The 20,363-nt window shown below is 37.6% G+C and overlaps 1 protein-coding gene and 1 long non-coding RNA gene across 2 annotated transcripts in view; one reads left to right on the top strand and one right to left on the bottom strand.

Moving 5' to 3' along the window:
• LOC128027772 (testican-1) overlaps positions 1-20,363 on the top strand; it is a 226,178-nt gene that overhangs the window by 113,581 nt on the left and 92,234 nt on the right. The window contains exon 3 of the mRNA XM_052615635.1: positions 14,575-14,620. Within this exon, the coding sequence (XP_052471595.1) occupies positions 14,575-14,620 (46 nt within the window). The remainder of the gene's footprint in view (positions 1-14,574; positions 14,621-20,363) is intronic.
• On the bottom strand, positions 12,077-13,161 carry LOC128027773 (uncharacterized). The gene is made up of 2 exons (XR_008186799.1): positions 13,059-13,161; positions 12,077-12,973 (listed from the first exon to the last, which is right to left on the bottom strand). It is a non-coding gene; the product is annotated as an uncharacterized LOC128027773 (long non-coding RNA).

Raw genomic sequence — 20,363 nt, 5'->3', positions numbered from 1 at the left:
CAGTAACAAATGTAATTCTCAACCAAAAAAAATGTTGTGTCTAAAAGTTTCAATAAACTTTCCCATTTCAAAATAAACTTTTTTTTTTTTTCACTGTTATTTCATATATCAGGCTTTACAGCTGCTCGACTCAGCAGTACACAGCATCTTGAGGCATTTTGTAAACTATTTTTAACTTGACATGCAACGCTTGCACTACAAAATGCTGAAAAACCAAACAGACGCCCTACAAGAGCCAAACGATGTCTGTTTGATTAATTTCTACATAGACCAACAATTAAAAAAAAACACACAGATGGGTCTTGGCCCATCCTCCCAAAACCCAAGAGGAACCAAGAGGCTTTATTTATCTGTCGTGTACTTGAGCAGTCAGAACGACAAAACTGCACATTGCTCATAAACACAGGTCACGCTGGTGGCGTTCAGCACGTCTCAGCTTTCTCTGGTTTTGTGCTCTGGAGGGACATGTAAACTTTACACAGGCCGTTATGTTCCCTCTGATGATGCTGTGAAGTTGGCATGTCAGATGGTGCAGCTCAAGCTGCTCGTACAGTTTGAAGCTCTCCAAGTCTCTGTTTTTTGATACGCTACAGCTGGAGAGAGCCGCAGGCTTTGTTCTGTGCTATCAGACAGCACCAGAGGAGAAATCAAGGGAAACAGAGAGAAAGAGACCATGTACGTTTTAAAAAAATCTCATGTGTCTGAGCTGTTAACCCTTAGACCCATCATTACTGCATTTCCCACAATCCTTTGGCTTTCAGTTCTGCCAGTAAGCGAGTTTAAGGTGTTTCACCTTGATGTAAGCATTATCTGTAATAACTGGAGAAAGCCTTCAGTTAGCTTTCCAGTGCATCTTGGATTTCATTTCAAGTTGTTCAGATATTAAGACAATATACTGTACTATATATATATATATACAGTACAGACCAAAAGTTTGGACGAGGCATTATTTGTCAGAACACCAGCATTGTAGGCTACTCTCCCAGAAAACGTCCTCCTCATCCTCCATAAAATGCATTGCACACATCTAAATATTTGTTTTGAACTGTTCTGGAACAGTATTGTAAATACAACTTATCCACTGATTTCTAGTTGTGTCCTCTTTAGGAAGGCCAAACAAAGTATTTTCACTTTCACAACGAAACACAGCATCCCCACGACAGCAACAATACTACAGCAAGAATAAAAGTTACAACTTCTTTTGCTGCATGAACATTTGGGTGGTGTTATGCAAATCTTCCCATTTTGTGATGTTGATGTCGGGGCATTTTGTGAAGGTGTGGACGGGTCTTAAATTTTATAAAGAATATCTCTTTTGGGTCTGTTCACGAACAGCTTGTAGCACTCCAAAGAGAGAGAAAAACTTGAAATCGCATCATATGACCCCTTTGAAGAGGCAAATGCCTTCTGAATGAAAGACAGGTTTACATTTTTTAATAGAATTACATAATTTAGTAGCCACGACAATCAGGGGATCAAATCCACCCAATAACACACTGTTTAATGTAAATGGTCTCATGAATGATTTATAACTTAATAGAAACCAACGTGATTTCATTAGAATTCATTCGTATTTGTAGGTAAAGTGTAAAACTAATGTCAAGTTAATGAATTACAGTCTGGGGCATACAAAAACAAGAGGTTATTCAAACAACTCATTAATACAGGAAAGAAAACTTTGCTCAGCAAGCCATTTCAAGTGTCACATTAATTGACTAAACAAACTGATCTCATCTTCAGGTAGGAAATACATATACAAATACCTACAAACACTGATGTGATCACATAGCAAACACATGCACACCCAGAAAAACTACTATAGAAGCTTGATAGTGTTGTGTGTGTCACGAGATTAAAGGGGGGGTGAAATGCTCGTTTTCACTCAATATCCTGTTAATCTTGAGTACCTGTAGAGTAGTGCTGCATCCTTCATAACTCCAAAAAGTCTTTAGTTTTATTATATTCATAAGAGAAAGATAGTCTGTACCAATTTTTCCCGGAAAAACACGACCGGCTGGAGGCGTGACGTGTGGGCGGAGCTAAAGAATCACGAGCACCAGTAGGCTTTTGTGTTGAGAGCGTCTGGAAGCTGTGACATTACCGCTCTGTAAAAATAAACTCCATCCACTGGTCCCTTAATGCTGTTTTTTTTTTGGTAATCTGTGCAGGGTTGTCTTGCCCTGGCAACCAAAAACACACTCCTTTTGTGACATTTCGCGAGGCTCTCGCTCTGATCAGTGAAGTCTGTTGTGCTCTCAGTGGGTTACGTGCTATACGTTAGCGCGCACTCTTCCGGCAAATGTGCCCTCAGGACCCATATAAGGAAATTCCGCTCCATCTAACGTCACACAGAGCCATACTCGAAAAAAACTTTCCGAAACGTGTGACAAACCGGAAGGAGTAATTTGGGAACAGAAATACTCCTTCAAACGTACAACTTAATTTTTTAAACTTTGTCCATGTTTAGCATGGGAATCCAACTCTTTAACAGTGTAAAAAACTCAGTATGCATGAAATAGCATTAATAGATCTAATAGATCTTAATAATGATTTACTGTGTTTATTCCAAACATTTTATCAGCCCCTGGGACAAAAGGTGTTTGGTTGAAGACCTCAGAGCTGAAGTATTTATTAATAATAATCATGTCTTTATCTCAAAGATGTGTGCGTGCGCTGCTGTTATTGTTTTCTTCCTCTGTTGATCATGGCGGCTGTAATGTGTTCAGAATTACACGTCTTCTCTCATAATATCCTGTATCGCTTCACACATGAAAAAGCCCACAGGGTGTGTGTTTTTGTATGGATGAATGTTGGCGTGTGTGTGAGTGTGTGTTGCCTTCCAAATCTCAGTAAAGGTGTGCTTCCTATTGATTGATCTTTCATTAATTTGTGTTTATAGAACCAGCTGATGAATTATGTGTGTCTTCACTTCTTGCTTCATATTTCTGTGTTTATTATAATTTTACAATATTTTATGTGTATTATAAGACACATTTTAGGAATACCACACTCACATTTATGTCATTTACATCTGTGATTTAGCTGTGATCATGAGACCAACATCACAATTGTTAAATTACTTACTGAGATCATTAACCCAAACATTAAAATTCTGTCATTCTTTACTTGCTCCTATGTTGTTCCAAACATGTATAAGTTTCTTATTTCTGTTAAATGCAAAAGAAGATATTTTGAGGAAAGTGGGTAACCAAAGAGTTGACGGTAACCATTGACTTCCATGATATGGTGAAAAAAAAAATATATATATTATGCAAGTCAATGGCTACCGTCAGCTGTTTGGTTACCCACATTCTTCAAAATGTCTCTTCTGTGTTTAACAGAAGAAAGAGAAATTCCCTTTGTTACAATCAACTCCCTTCATTAAATGTAAAAAAAAAAAGAAAAAAAAAAAGAAATGAATACTAAGTAACTTACATTTTACGTTCACTCTGTCTGTTTTAGCTTCTGATCTGTTTCTCGTTTATCTGTGTTCCAGTCCTGCGTGTCACTGATTCTATACTAATGATGCTCTCCTTAGTGAAATATGATATGCAATCTGTTTATAATCTCATTCTCTTTCTCTTTATCTGCTGTCTTAAGGAGGTTGAGGTAAGTTAAACAGTTTAACGTTTTTGTATACAAATAATTTTCTCTTCTTTAACATCCATATCCAAAATCCTTTCTTCTTTCTCTGTGTGTGTGTGTGTGTGTGTCTGTGTGTCTGTGTTTTTACACACATATATATATATATATATATATATATATATATATATATTTCAAAAGTTTGGGGACTGAAAGATTTTAACAAGAATGCATTAAATTGATAGAAGTGACAGTAAATAAATTTATAATGCTACAAAAGATTTATATTTCAAATAGATGCTGTTTTTTCATCAAAAAATCCTAAAAAATAAAACTTTTCAATATTTTCACAAGAATATGAAGCAGCAAAAAATAATAATAATAATGCAGGAAGGTTAGGACATTTTGTAAAATGCAATGAAAGTCTAGAATATGTGATTTGTTAATTCTCTCGAACCTTTATTAAATTGACAAAAGTACAAAGACGAGATATCCACTGTTTTCACTGAGAAACGTAAAAAGTATTTTGTAAATATAAATACATTTTGAATTTGATGGCTGCAACGCACTCTTAAAAAAAATTGGGAAAGAGACTAAATAAAAGTGAAAATGATAGAATATCCGAATTAAACTGTTCTTAAAAAGTTAACAGTAGGCAGGTGGACCGGTCACACTCTAAAAAAAAATTGGGACAGAGGCATGTTTACCACTATGTCACATCATCTTTCCTTTTAATTATAATGTTTAACCAAAAGATCTGGAGACACGACACTGTTGTAGCGTATGCAGGATGAGACCTGGCATGTCTTGATCTAATAACCATGGACTTCCCGTGAAATAAGTCATCTTGATGGCAGTATATGTCTCTGTACAGTTTTAATATATGCCTCCATGTCAATGATACTGTCGCACATCTGTCACACATGCCGTCTGCTCTGCTGTGCTCATAGACCATGACTGACGTTGCTTTTTATCTGTCGCTGGTGAAAGTCTGGATGTCCCCTTTGGACTTTGGGACTGAGAACTTGACGTCCATTTTTTACAGAAACAGCACACATTTTCACTGTCTGAGATGAGCTCTGGCCCAGAGAACCCTGCGGCATCACTGTATAGATTTGATATATAGCTCTATCCTTGAGTAACAGAGACTCAAGTTGCATTTCTTAATGATGCAGCAAACTGTGGCTATATTTCACACAGCAGCATGACAGTTTCTTAAGGCCTTTCACACCAAGAATGGTAACTATATAGATAATGATATTAGCGTCCACACCAGTGAACAATATCGTCTGTTTATTCTAAGCGCACACTTGTCTGCCGCTTTAAATTCTCAAGCTCGCTGCTCGATGTCCAATCACATTCCTCAGTCTGAGGCTGTCCATCCTACACTTTCTCTATATGCCAATCAAGACAATAATCTGCTCATTTGTGAGGTAGTTTAGTGTTCAGAAGTGTGTGTGTGTGTGTGTCAGTGGGATTTATTTGTCAGCTGTGTTGTGTTTGTCTGCTCTGTCCCGCTGCCGTCTTGACTCAACATGATGCTCAGACACACATACGTGGCCATCTCTGAATGTACGGCTGACCTGTCATGCCCATGGGCTCTAAACTGTCACAGCAGAGCAACATCAGAGAGTGAGCGTGAAGGGACGAGTGAGTAAACAGGAAGTGAAAGGAAAGCGGAGGAACAAACACGCAGCCAGAGTCAGTTAGTCTCCCGTGAACTGTGAGACAGTTTCTGACTTTCTCAAACACACTCCAGCCGCATTGTCTGACTGCGGGGCAAACATGAGACAGCTAATCTGACAGCCGACAACCACCAGCCTGCCCGCAAACCTCATTTACCTCAACCACAGAGAAATAGAGGGGAAGATCAAATGAATCTGTGGTCCGAATTCCTGTCTGTGATGGTTATTTGTGCAGCAGGTGTTGTGATGTTGTGTGTGTGTGTGTGTGTTACAAATAAATGCTGTCTAGCTCATCTGCATGCCACAAAAACCACTATCACTTGCTGATTTGAAGCCACAGTTAAAAATATATGATATGCATATACTGTAGAGAGAGAGAGAATCATGTAAGAGAAATGTATTAACTTGCAACATCATCCATTAAAACCAGAGATATAATAGTGACTGACTTCATCTTCACCACTACATCTATTGGTAGAGTTGTAAACCCTGCAAGCTTCTTTTTGCCAAAAGAATTGATTGTAGTGCTGTCTAGTCGATCACAATTAATCATAGCCAAATAAAAGTTTGTTTATATATGTGTTTACTGATATCATTTCTAAATATAAATTACATATTTTTCTTAAATATATACATGTGCATCTCAATAAATTAGAATGTCCTTCAACAGTTCATTTATTTCATTAATTCAACTCAAATTGTGAAACTCGTGTATTAAATAAATTCAGAGCACACAGACTGCCAAGTAGTTTAAGCCTTTGGTTCTTTTAATTGTGATGATTTTGGCTCACATTTAACAAAAACAAAAATAAATAAAACATTTTAGTGAATTGTTGGCCTTCTGGAAAGTATGTTCATTTACTGTACATGTACTCAATACTTGGTAGGGGCTCCTTTTGCTTTAATTACTGCCTCAATTCGGCGTGGCATGGAGGTGATCAGTTTGTGGCACTGCTGAGGTGGTCTGGAAGCCCAGGTTTCTTTGACAGAAGCTTTCAGCTCATCTGCTTTTTTGGTCTCTTGTTTCTCATCTTTCTCTTGACAATAGCCCATAGAATCTCTCTGGGGTTCAGGTCTGGTGAGTGTGCTGGTCAGTCAAGCACACCAACACCATGGTCTTTTAACCAACTTTTGGTGCTTTTGGCAGTGTGGGCAGGTGCCAAATCCTGCTGGAAAATGAAATCAGCATCTTCAAAAAAAAAACTGGTCAGCAGAAAGAAGCATGAAGTGCTCCAAAATTTCTAAGTTAACGGGTGCTGTGACTTTGGTTTTCAAAAAGCACAATGGACCAACACCAGCAGATGACATTTCACCCCAAATCATCACAGACTGTGGAAACTTAACACTGGACTTCAAGCAACTTGGCTATGAGCTTCTCCACCCTTCCTCCAGACTCTAGGACCTTGGTTTTCAAATGAAATACAAAACTTGCTCTCATCTGAAAAGAGGACTTTGGACCACTGGGCAACAGTCCAGTTCTTCTTCTCCTTAGCCCAGATAAGACGCCTCTGACTTTGTATTTTGTTCAGGAGTGGCTTAACAAGAGGAATACGACAACTGTAGCCAAATTCCTTGACATGTCTCTGTGTGGTGGCTCTTGATGCCTTGACTCCAGCCTCAGTGCATTCCTTGTGAAGTACACTCAAATTCTTAAATCAATTTTGCTTGACAGTCCTCGTAAGGCTGTGGTTCTCTCGGTTGGTTGTGCGTCTTTTTCTTCCACACTTTTTCTTCCACTCAACCTCTGATGTCACATGGACTACTTTGATGATGTTATTCTTACCTTTCTGGACATGGACAGTATACCGTACACACAGCTTCAATGGAGGGACTGAGAGCTCTCGGACTAAATCGGATCTTAAACTGTGTTCCTAAGATAAAAGGAGGTCTTACATGTCTGGAACAGCATAAGGGTGAGTTATTAATGACATAATTTTCATTTTTGGGCGGACTAACCCTTTAAATGTGAGCCAAAATCATCACAATTAAAAGTACAAAAGACTTAAACTACTTCAGTCTGTGTGCACTGAATATTTTTTAATACACAAGTTTCAAAATTGTAGTTATATAATAAATGACGAGTGTTTTGATATTTTCATATCTGTTGCAATGACATTCAAGCGTTACTTGTTCTGTATACTCAGGCAGTATCTTGTGTTTGAAGGACACTGAATGTTGAAGGAGCCAGAACAATAACGTTGCCAGAATGTAAATGATGGTACAGCTTGAAGTGCATTAGTGTTTTAATTCACACAAATCTACCTTAGATGTAATGCTTACATTAAAAGCCATGTTTTTCTAATTTTGCAACCGTTAAAATGAGCCATGTGTGCTTTTTCATCGAACGAGCATTTACACTGAAACACAATTGCATACATAATCCTTTTAAATGAATGTTTTAAGTATAACATTTTGAAAATTTAAATATGAAATGTTTCCTTCAAAATGAAATTAAACTCTAAATATGGGACTAAAACCAACTGTAGGTGGTGGTGAGACGCTGTTTTAATGAGTGAGTTAAAACTGATTTGTTCAAATTAATCATTTATTAATAAACTAAGCAGGTGACTGTCTTATGAATCATTGAATTGATATGTTCAAAATGCTTATTTATTCAGTAATAAAAACATTTGTGAAAATATATTCATTGATGAAGTAGAGCAAAAACAGACAATATATAACTCATAATATGAACTCATTGTATATTGAACATCAAAATCACATTAACAAACTACTGTGTATCACCATTGCAATTTGGGGAAAAGGCACACTTGCTCACAATGTCATATGGAAATTATATCATGTACTATATATATATATATATATATATATATATATATATATATATATATATATATATATATATATATATATATATACACACAGGTCCCTCATGAAAAGGTTCTCTAAACGAGCTATTACCCTAATCATCTGAATCAACTAATTAACTCTAAACACCTGCAAAAGATTCCTGAGACTTTTAAAAACTCCCAGCCTGGTTCATTACTCAAAACCGTAATCATGGGTAAGACTGCCGACCTGACTGCTGTCCAGAAGGACATCACTGACACCCTCAAGCGAGAGGGTAAGACACAGAAAGACATTTCTGAACGAATAGGCTGTTCCCAGAGTGCTGTATCAAGGCACCTCAGTGGGAAGTCTGTGGGAAGGAAAAAGTGTGGCAAAAAACGCTGCACAACGAGAAGAGGTGACCGGACCCTGAGGAAGATTGTGGAGAAGGACCGATTCCAGACCTTGGGGGACCTGCAGAAGCAGTGGACTGAGTCTGGAGTAGACACATCCAAACCCACTGTGCACAGGCGTGTGCAGGAAATGGGCTACAGGTGCTGCTTTCCCCAGGTCAAGCCACTTTTGAACCAGAAACAGCGGCAGAAGTGCCTGACCTGGGCTACAGAGAAGCAGCACTGGACTTTTGGACAAATTTTGCATGTCATTCGGAAATCAAGGTGCCAGAGTCTGGAGGAAGACTGGGGAGAAGGAAATGCCAAAATGCCTGAAGTCCAGTGTCAAGTACCCACAGTCAGTGATGGTCTGGGGTGCCATGTCTGCTGCTGGTGTTGGTCCACTGTGTTTTATCAAGGGCAGGGGCAATGCAGCTAGCTATCAGGAGATTTTGGAGCACTTCATGCTTCCATCTGCTGAAAAGCTTTACGGATATGAAGATTTTGTTTTTCAGCACGACCTGGCACCTGCTCACAGTGCCAAAACCACCGGTAAATGGTTTACTGACCATGGTATTACTGTGCTCAATTGGCCTGACCTGAACCCCATAGAGAATCTGTGGGATATTGTGAAGAGAAAGTTGAGAGACGCGAGACCCAACAGTCTGGATGAGCTTAAGGCCGTTATCGAAGCATCCTGGGCCTCCATAACACCTCAGCAGTGCCACAGGCTGATTGCCTCCATGCCACGCCGCATTGAAGCAGTCATTTCTGCAAAAGGATTCCCGACCAAGTATTGAGTGCATAACTGAACATAATTATTTGTAGGTTTACTTTTTTTGTATTAAAAACACTTTTCTTTTATTGGTCGGATGAAATATGCTAATTTTTTGAGACAGGCATTTTGGGTTTTAATGAGCTGTATGCCAAAATCATCAGTATTAAAACAATAAAAGACCTGAAATATTTCAGTTGGTGTGCAAGTAATCTAAAATATATGAAAGTTTAATTTTCATCATTACATTATGGAAAATAATGAACTTTATCACAATATGCTAATTTTTTTAGAAGGACCTGTAAATAACTCATACGGGGCATTTATTTATTTATTTATTTGCAAAGTGAGTGATATGTTCGATAACTACGGAGCCCCGCACATGACATGCAAGAAAAAAAAAAAGAAATTGTGTGCACGATTTACTAATTCGTTCCCTCAATTTACTATTGCGTTCGTTCGATCTGCTCAATCGTGTGCACAATTTAGCAAATCGAGGGAACAAATTAGTAAATCGTGCGCACAATTTATAATTCGAGTGAACACAATAGTAAATCGAGGGAACACTATAGTAAAAGCCTTATATTTTTTCCTGCGTGTCATGTGCAGGGCTCTGTAAATAACAAAACAAGAATGTCAAAATTATAGATGATACATATTGTGCACCAATGATTCCTGACTTTGTACCTTCATCACTGTAAACACATTTCTGCTGTTCTGTTCTAATTTAAATTTGTATTGAAATTAAATCGTTCATTCAAAGACACATCGCAAAGGTCATAATTTCCACAGAGAGAAGTTTTGCTGCTGGAACCATCGAAAATAAATGTTACAACAGTGACATTAGATTGTGAGAGTTTGCAGGATAGAGAAGGTCTGCTGGCTGGAAGGTTTGCAGACTCAGGTTTTGTCATTCTGAGGGTAAAATGAGTTTCACTTTTCCTGCAATTCCCCTTTGATTAGGAGCCATGAGCCCACAGACATATTTAGCCTAGTTTTGCTGAGACCACCGTAAACTTTGAGTGGAATTACTACCTGGCTTTGCTCACGGCCTGAGAGCTGTAGTTTACAGATGTTTACACCGGAATGATAAATGTCTTCTGTAGCTTATCAACAGATGTAACTTATTCGCGCATAAGTGTGTTTTTAATTACCCGCTTAATTAAAATTGTGGGTGACAGTGGCTCAGTGGTTCATGTAGGTTGTCTACAAACCAGAAGGTTGGTGGTTCAATCCCCGGCTCCACCTGACCAAGTGTCGAGGTGTCCTTGAGCAAGACACCTAACCCCAGCTGCTCCCGACAAGCTGGATGGCGCCTTGAATGACACTGCAGTCAGTGTGTGAATGGGTGAATGTGAGGCAAGTTGTAAAGCGCTTTGGATGGCCATGTGGTCTGTTGAAAGCGCTATATAAATGCAGTCCATTTACCATTTAAATTAACCAGATATTTTACACTAAAACATCGATCTGCTCGAAGCTTAAGAGCCCCTAATGAGAGTTTAAAGTCAAATATTTGTTTATGCGGCCTGTAGCGGCTCCACTTTGGGAGAGGACTGTGTTAGCAATTGGATAGTGTGTGAGATTCTATCTGGAGTCTGTTGCAGAGATGAAAATCAATCTCTTGCACTCGCTGTCATTTTTGCCCTTCCATAAAACAGTCAGAAGTGATGGGACCTGTGATTTGATTCATTCAATAGTATTTTATTATTATTATTAACTTTATATTACTTTTTGATAGGTGGTATCAGTTTTATAAATATTTTATTTATAGGTGGAATCAGTAAAGTATTATTATTATTAACTTTATATTTATATAACATTTTTTGATTGGTGGAATCAGTCAGGTGTTATTTATTGTATGTTATTTTATTATTTTATTTAACTTTAAAATGTGATCTTATTTTATTTTTTTACTTAAATTTTTATTTATTTATTATTTTTATTAGATTTTTTAATGTATATAGTGAACTTTGTTTCATTGTGCATGCACTTTTTGATGGGTGGAATAAGTTTTGACTTTATGAAATGAAGTATGCCAATGTATGGCTTAGATAAAGAAAAATAGTCTGCTTGCATTATCACCTCAGGAACACCAGTGCAGTGCCTTAAAGTATAAAGAGTCTGGATTAACCTTTATTTAAGCAGGTAAATCAGTTGAGAACCAGTTCTCATTTACAATGATGACATGGCCAAGAGATAAAAAGCAGGTACAATACAATAAAAACATGACAGTTGCAAATAACACAATTATAAAGAGTGACAAAATAAAAATAAAAATAAAATAAATAAATAAATAAATGCAAGTACAATGATCTTGTACTATTGACTGAATTGAAATTTTACGAAAATTTTAAAGAGAGCGAAATAAATGTAAATAAATAAATAACTAAACTTTGCTGCAGATGGTTCCAACCACACAATGAATTTGTCTGCAAGAATAAAGAGAAGACCAATTCAATAATAAAGAACAATAATATAAAGTTTTTGAAGGAGAGTTTTTAAAGCGGACCTGTGAAATATATCTCCATAATCCAAAATTGGAAGCACTTTCATTTTAACCAAAAACTTCTGAAGAATGCGTAAATGAAGATTTGTTACAATAAAGAAAACCAATACAAGATTTAACCTTTCTGAGCAGTACATTTATGTGTTTCAAACGACAGTTTGCTATCAAGCCAGATACCACGTGTGACCTTTCGGTGCTTTGAACAGATCTAGATTTAAAAGGTTCTGGACTACGCCACCTGGTGCCTCTCACACCAGGATATACTTTACACCTGAACTTCTAAATACCTGATTTAAGGCGAGCAGATTCGTCGAAGTACACATAAGATGAACTAGACAGAGACGTGTTCTCAGTAGAAAAACAGTAACAAAACTTTATTATACAATGGTATCATTAAAAGAGCCACACCGTCATCCTAGAGACACATTACTAATAGAGACTAGACCTGGCATTAGCTGTTACAGGGGACAATGTATGATTACCAATTAAACTAGAAAATACTGATTCGCTGGCAAGGCAGGTTACCTGTCCGAGATACGCGTGACGTTCACCACCCGTGCTCTGGAACCTGGAGCCCACGATCCCATGCATCCACACACACGCACACACACACCACCACAAGCCGATGATTCAAACAAGATTGTGAAGTGCAATTTACCACTACAATACGTGGTGCAGGGTGTGGGGACGGAACCAGGAACCTCTCTTGTGAGCAGCTACGCTAATACTCTGGAAAGACAAGGAAAAGAACAAGTAAGTTATCACTAGAAAAATGGATAGAGAAATGTAACGCTATACACTACTAGCACAGCCAATACCACATCAGTCAGACAGAGCAGTAGACGGAGGCTACGGCAAAATAAACAATAAAGAAAATAAATATATAAAACTTAATTCAGGCAAGGCAAAGCAGCAGGAGCAATCTGCCTCAATGTTGACATATGAACTGACACGGTGGAAAAACAGGCCTTTGCGCTGGTCTTCACAACCCTACACACAGCATATTCATTAAATGCATTTATATTAAGAGTTGACAATAAAACAGTCATACAATATGTCAGGGCAACACAATCAGACTCATTGTACATGTGTTCAAAAGCTTTTAGTCCTAACACACTGGATCTACTCATAACACAATAAACAAACTTTTTACCTTCTAGGACCTTCAAAAGCACACAGCGCGATTACCCGGAAGCGTCTGGCAGTAACGTTACAGCTACACGGCGGGTACTTTGCCCCAGACCTGTGTGCAAATGTGTGCATTAAAAAGCATATATCCCAACAACGACACCCACATTATAGTTAACAATAAAATACACAAATAATACCTTCTTGATGCTAGTAAATTGTGGTAAAGCTACCCGGCGTGTGCTTTGCCCAGGACCTTCAGCAATACACAGCGCGATTACCCGGAAGCGTCTGGCAATCAGTGGCAAACATTTTGACACAGGAGAACCACATACCCAAGCAGCAACAGGACTAAAAACGTATCGTGCGTCAGAGAATATCTCTAAGCTCAACAGGCAGACGATTTTATAGCAACTGGCCAGACACAAATGAGTTGTTTAGCCACTCACGGCTAGCTGAGTGACGTCAGGGGGTAACCGTAGCTGCAGAGGGACAAACTTCAACCAGACAGCGATTACTCTGCCGGTTACACACGGTATTTGTAGCATTCAACATAATCATAGTCTCAGAGGCATCCAGTGAGAACATTTTAGGCAGATATTCAATGTGTGGTAGATTTCTGTTAAAAGCCAGGCATTTTGTTTTATTTGTATTTAAAACTAATTGAAGACTAGAGAAAGCAAAAAGAAGAACTAAATAAATGATAGTGTCATCAGAAAATCACCTGCAGTAAGAGTGATACACACAGTGTTTAGTTGATCCTGACAAGCACTTGTTGTCACAGTTGTAAACACAGCGGCTTTCTTCTTTCATGAGGGGGTTTGGTGTCACGGCATCTTTGTTTCCAGGCGTAACGTTAAAGAACGTGACACACACATCTCCTGGAAATCCTGTTTAATTCAACCAATCCGGTGAAGAATTCGAAACTCCTCAAGTATTTCTTCTTTAATGTTCCATATGCATCAGACGTTCAGCCTACAGTCCGACTAGACACCGGATCAGCAGAAGAGCAACAAATCCCCCAACTCACCATCAAAAGCACTCAACCAGTATCCACAATACAAGAATGATCGCAGACACACACAGGCAGGCTACAAAAGTTTTTCCAAAGACTGCATTACTGAAAAATGAACACAAATACAGAAACAGAGAGGAGACATGTAATACATAACCAGCAGCCATCTTGGATTTATGCTCAAGTATGATCGAGATACAGATAAAGTCTGCTGTAATGCATTTAATTTAGCTTTTTTTTTTTTTTATCTTGTACTTTTGTGACTAAAGTTTTTGGTACTAAAGTTTTTGGTAATTTCATTGTTTATTTATTTTTTTTTAAGCAACATTGCAGAGACCAAAATAATCAAATAGATTTTTATTTTATTTTATTTCTTGAGGTTTTTGGTTCAGAGCCCAAATATTCTGTGTAAAAAGAGACCTGTGAGAGCAGGAGGAAGATGAAATGTAAGTTTGGATCAAGCAGTTGAAGCGAATGCCTTCACAGACAGTCCATTTACTATACAGCTTTCATTATAGACATCACCAGACAATCTGTCTGTACACTTATCTCACTCTCAGACCACCAGTCGTTGTCTCTGTCTTATTTCACACTGTCCTTTCAATCATAAAGCTATTTTCTTCTTTCTAAAGTTTGTGGAATTGAAGCTTGACTTGTCTTGTTTGAGGATTTTACATGTGTGTCATTGTGTGTTTCTGTAGGATGATTACTTCAGAACCTGGAACCCCAACAAAGCACAAGACCAAGGTAAGAAGATTAAGTAAAAATGTGTGTTTCTTGTTCAGAAGCATTTATCCACTTATCTATCTGACCCTGTAGTCTCTATGTCTCTCCTAACTGTCCTTTCTGCTTCATACACACTATAGCTATACCCAGATTAATCATAAAAAAAAACTACAATCAAGTGCTGGAATCTTCATTTCAGTGTATCGATTCTTATCTCTGCTCCAGACATTAATCAATACAGAGAGCCAGAAACACACACACACATAGCTAAATGAAGACACATCATAGACTTCTGTTGTTTTTATAGAAATACAATTATAATCAGTCCTACCCAAATCCTAAAACAAAACGTGTATTTCATTCATTAATAGTTTTTGCAATTGAGGACGGGGCAGATTTAGTGATTTGGCGGCCCTAGGAAAAATATAGGAATGGTGCCCTATACATTTGCACACATTTACCTAGATCAGCCTTGAGGTTCCTTTTTTGTTGTGATGCTTGCTGCTGCACAATGGTGCCCCATAGTTGTTGTGTCCAATGTTTCTGTTTTGTCATGTACATATTATAATGGCTTTGATGCTGTAGACCACGAAATAGCAATAGATTTAAAGTTGAGATAAACCTTTTGAGCCTTTTAAATCATTTTTTAAAGAAAAGCAATGAGTCAGAAGTATAAATTTTCTGCATTATTTTTAAAATGGGGATATGTGAATGGGTTTTTGCCTTGGTCTGAATAAAAACTGCAAATGGGATTATTGTAAACACATACATTTTACAAATTTAAATATACAGAATAAACAAACATGCAAATTCATTTTCTGCCAGTAGGAGATGATTTTGGAATGTCAGAAACAGTGCGTTCCTCAGTAACGGCTGTAAACAAAGCAGTGCTGTGCACATAAATGCTACTTAACAGATAAAATGAAAATGTAACCAAAACTTTTCTAAAGAGAGGTCGGTTCCGTTCAGAGATTCTAGTTTTTTTCCAGCTGATGAACGATACAAACATTGACATTCAATCAGAATCCACCCTGCTATAACGAGGATTTAAAGCGGCAGACACACGTACGCTCAGAATAAACAGACGATATCGTTCGCTGGTGTGGACGCTAATATCGTTATTTTTATAGCTATCTTTATAGTTATCGTTCTTGGTGTGAACGGGGCTTTACACTGTGTCTAAGTTGTCATGCCGCACTGCAAAAGCTAAAGTCTGTCTACACTGGATGCGACAAAGTAATCGTTGAAAATCCTTTGAATTTTGTGTCAGTACTTCATAAATAGAACAAGGCTGGACTTTACTGTCGGGGATTTGTTGTGTCATGCCGTGCCGCATCCAGTGTACACTGTAGACAGATTACTGATTAGAGATCGACCGATATGGGTTTTTCAAGACCTGCAGTGTAAACGAGGCCGTGTCTTGCCATTTGAGCATTCCTGATGTAGGCAATTGGGCTGAGCCCAGACACACAGGCTTGGACCGTGTCTACACCCATTATAATCAGTAATAGAGGTCGACCGATATATCGGGCCGATATTTGTAATTTTTTAATATATCGGCATCGGCCAATATCCGTGTTTAGTAGTGCCGATTAAATCCTCTCAAGAGATCTGTAACAAGGAAGTCAGAGAACAGCCATCAACAAAACGATCAATATTAGTTTTCTCAGGGGTGGACAAAACCTCAGATGTGTCAGTAAATTCATGTCGCAGTACCATAGAATCTTCCTGGTCAGAATACAACGAAGAGCAGGTCTTTAGGTCTTTTTGTTTAGGACCTTTGGACACATCAGATCCTTGTTCACCTGTATTAACAGTGTAAAAGAAAGTGTCATGAAGTGGAACCTCTACAACTTGATTTTCAGACAGTGGTTTAGCCATTGATCAAGTAACTGCACAAGCTGGGAACATATCAGGGAATTCTTTATGGTTTTCAACATCAGACTTTCTGACAAAACATTCCCATACAAACATTCCCCCCAGCTAAATCATTTCCCAGAATATATGTAATCCCAGGAACTGGAAGTGAAGAATGGACACTAACTACAACATAACCAGATACAATGGCAGAGGAAAGATGGATTCGATGCAGAGACAAACAAACCCCATCTCAAAACCTCGTACTAGTACATGGGTTCCAATAGCAGCTTCAGAAGTTAAGGGCAAAATTCCTCCTAGATGAAACAACTGCACAGCTCCCATATCTAAAAGAAGACGCACTGGCACAGTTTTGTTTGAACCAGGCAATGACACATTTCCTACAGTGATAAATGGTGTATAATCAACAAAAGTAGTTACACACCAATCAACAGATTTACCACCAAAACTAGGTAAAGTCTGATCTTTCGTATCAGGAGTATCAATGAATGGTGAAATAGAAACCAAAGCAATAGGTTTCGACAGTCTTTCTTTCCTCTTAAGAATAAGACAGTCAGATATTTTATGACCAGGCTTTTTACAATAAAAGCAAACCATGTCTCGTGAGAGCGCAGTCTTCCTAGAATGTTCAGCAACTGTGGCCTTAGTGTTCCTACTCATCACAGGATACTTTGTCTTATCTTGAATGCAAAACTCATGTTGTTTTTGAGACTGACTAAACTGAATGACCCACGGTGGGTTAACACAAATTAATCAGCCATGATAGCAGCTTCAGATAATGTATTCACTTTGTGTTCAGTGAGATACGTAGCTACAGCATGAGGAACACAATGTTTTAACTCCTCCAAAAGCACCAATTGTCTTAACTGATCTTTAGTTTGTAACTTTCATTAAAGTTCACCAACGATCAAATACATTTTCCTTTTCTCTTTCAAATTCAACATGAGTACATTCATCAGTTTTATTCAAGTTCCTAAATTTTTTGGTGATATGCCTCAGGCACAAGTTCATAAGCATATAACACAGCAGATTTCACAATATCATACCACTCTGTTCCAGTGAGATGGCAGAATAAGCTTCCTCTGCTTTACCTGTGGAAACACTGTAACAATAAAGTCCAAAAGCTTTTTGGCCATTTCATGGATAAAGCTTCACGTGCAAACTGATAGAAATATTTCTCAACAAATCTCATATTTCTATGAACATCAAACACAGGTTCACCTACAGCTGAATGCTGTGGTAAATCAGGGGGCAAATCTAATAGCAAACCTTTTGCTGTTTTTACTGCTAACTCCAACTCCAACTTTTCTAACTGAAACGCTCTCTCATCTTGTTCCTTCTCTAACTCAAGCTCCAATCTTCGCACAGCTAACTGGTGATTTAATTTTCTCTCTGCAAATTCTCTTTCCAATGCTCACTCTTTCATAGCACGATCGTCACGCTCAGCACGAAGTTTCGCAGCATCTAAATACAATTGTTTCTCTTGCAAAGACAAATCTAAAAAATTTATTTCACTTTTACTATCAACCTCACCAGAAGTATACACATATGATTCACTAGGAGCAATAAACTCAGCGCTTACCTCTAAAACTCCTCTATCAACAAGTGATTGCTTCAAAGTAGTCACAATTGTTTCCTTTAGTCTTTTCTCTTGAGTAGTAAGATCGATACTGAAGCATTCAGCGATTTGCAGCAGTTGCTCCTTTGTACAACTCTCAAGTAAAGCTTCTGTAGGGCATGCGAAGAAATCTTCAAGCACCGAAGACATTCGGTTCATATATGTATACTACAAAAATACAAATGAAACAACCAGCTCACACACATGAGACACTGTTTACCAGAAATACAACTCCCATAAACCACTGCTTTGAAGAGAAAAGCTTAGTCTTCAAAGGTGTACCGGGTTCGTTCTCGACCATAACATAAAATAGGAGCACTTGTGCAGATCGATTGACTTGCAAGATTCTTCATTCAAGTATCAAAATAATACAATACCAAAATAATATAACATACTGTCTAGGATTGAGAATAATCCTGAGGACTGCCGATCCCCTGGAGTCCACATGGAAGTGAAATTAAGAGGATCATTCCCATCTTCATCCTCTCCACAATTAAAGGAGATTATTCAACAGGGGTGTGCAATCCTCCACACCCTTCCAAGTCATCCCACCACCAGCAGACGAGAAAAGGAAGCACAAGGTCGTGTCTTCCACAATATTAACAGGCCTACAGTCCATTACAATTCAATTCAATCCAAGTTTATTTGTATAGCGCTTTTTACGATAAAAATCATTGCAAAGCAACTTTACACAAAATTAATTTTCTACAATATTTAGTAGTAGTTTATCAGTGTTGACTATCAGTTTATGTGCATATGACAGGACTTTTCTGAAAAAATGTATACAAGATGTAGTCAACCAGAAGATGAACACTATTTACAGCAATTATTATATGATGCAATCACACTTGTAGCAATATTTGTTAGTTCTGTATGTTGATTCAGGGTTAGCATCATCTGGGGTCCTCTAAGGGTCAGCATCATCTCGTCTCAGGTGTTCTGGATCCAGTCTGGAGCTTGTGTAAATCCTATTCCCCTAGCAAAACAGAGAAACAAATAGAGACATAATTAGCGTAGCTGCTGTTCCAACCAAGTAAAATTAATTAGTTTAACCCAAGCTAAAGAATAATAATGTGCATTTGATCAGATGCAACTGCAGTCACAAATTACGAGATGCATTATTCGAATGCTTGGCGAAAGAGATGTGTTTTTAATCTAGATTTAAACAGAGAGAGTGTGTCTGAACCCCGAACATTATCAGGAAGGCTATTCCAGAGTTTGGAAGCCAAATGCGAAAAAGCTCTACCTCCATTAGTGGACTTTGCTATCTTAGGAACTACCAGAAGTCCAGCGTTTTGTGACCTCAGGGAGCGTGATGAGTTGTAGTGTGGTATAAGTACAGTCCCTTCCTGGAGGGCCTGTGTCCCTGCTGAGTTTAGCTCCAACCCTGAAAAAAAAACCTACCTGTATTCTGAAGACCTTGATTAGCTTGTTCAGGTGCGTTTGATTAGGGTTGGAGCTAAACGCTGCAGGGACACAGGCCCTCCAGGATCAACGTTCCCCACCCCTGCTTTAGATATTGCGTTTGTTAGTGTTTCTTAGGATGACTTAATTTGTGGCGATTCTAATTCGCAATATGGTTTTATCAGTGAATCCATTGTAAAGAGTTTTGAATTAAAAATTTCCCTTCAGAAAGCCATGCAGATATGTGTTGTCATTGTTTTGCATCATGCTTGACTGACTCGCCACTACAGCTTATTGCAAGATGTGTAGTCGTTGGTACAGGTCTGGGGAGGGACAGGGAGTGTTAAATGTGTTAAACATATTAACACTTTATTTAGTTTTCTGATTTTTTTTATCTAAATTACCAGCCATAATATATATATATATATATATATATATATATATATATATATATATATATATATATATATATATATATATATATATATATATATATATATATATATAATGGGTTTGGATTAGATTTCATTTTATATTTTCTGTTTTCATTTTACTTTTAGGTAAAATTTTTGTAATTTAGTAATTTGTTTTTCTTTTTTCTTTTTTTCTATTTTTTTCTTTTTGTTTGTTTCAGTATTTTTTTTTTTTACTTTTTGTTTGTTTTTTATTTTTTTTATTAAAATGTTTTTGTTTGTTTTATTTATTTGTTTTATTTATTTTATTTTATTTTATTATATATATATATTTTTTTTTTTGTGATTTTAGTACTTAAAAATTAACTACGTGAAAATGTTGCCTTAAATATTTTTATAGTTATAGTTTTACTTAACGATAATCACCCTTATGCTTATTTGATTTCTCAAG

Source organism: Carassius gibelio, chromosome A14, assembly GCF_023724105.1.
Source record: "Carassius gibelio isolate Cgi1373 ecotype wild population from Czech Republic chromosome A14, carGib1.2-hapl.c, whole genome shotgun sequence".
In the NCBI taxonomy this organism is placed as follows: Eukaryota; Metazoa; Chordata; class Actinopteri; order Cypriniformes; family Cyprinidae; genus Carassius; species Carassius gibelio.
This window is presented reverse-complemented; position numbering and strand designations above follow the sequence as displayed.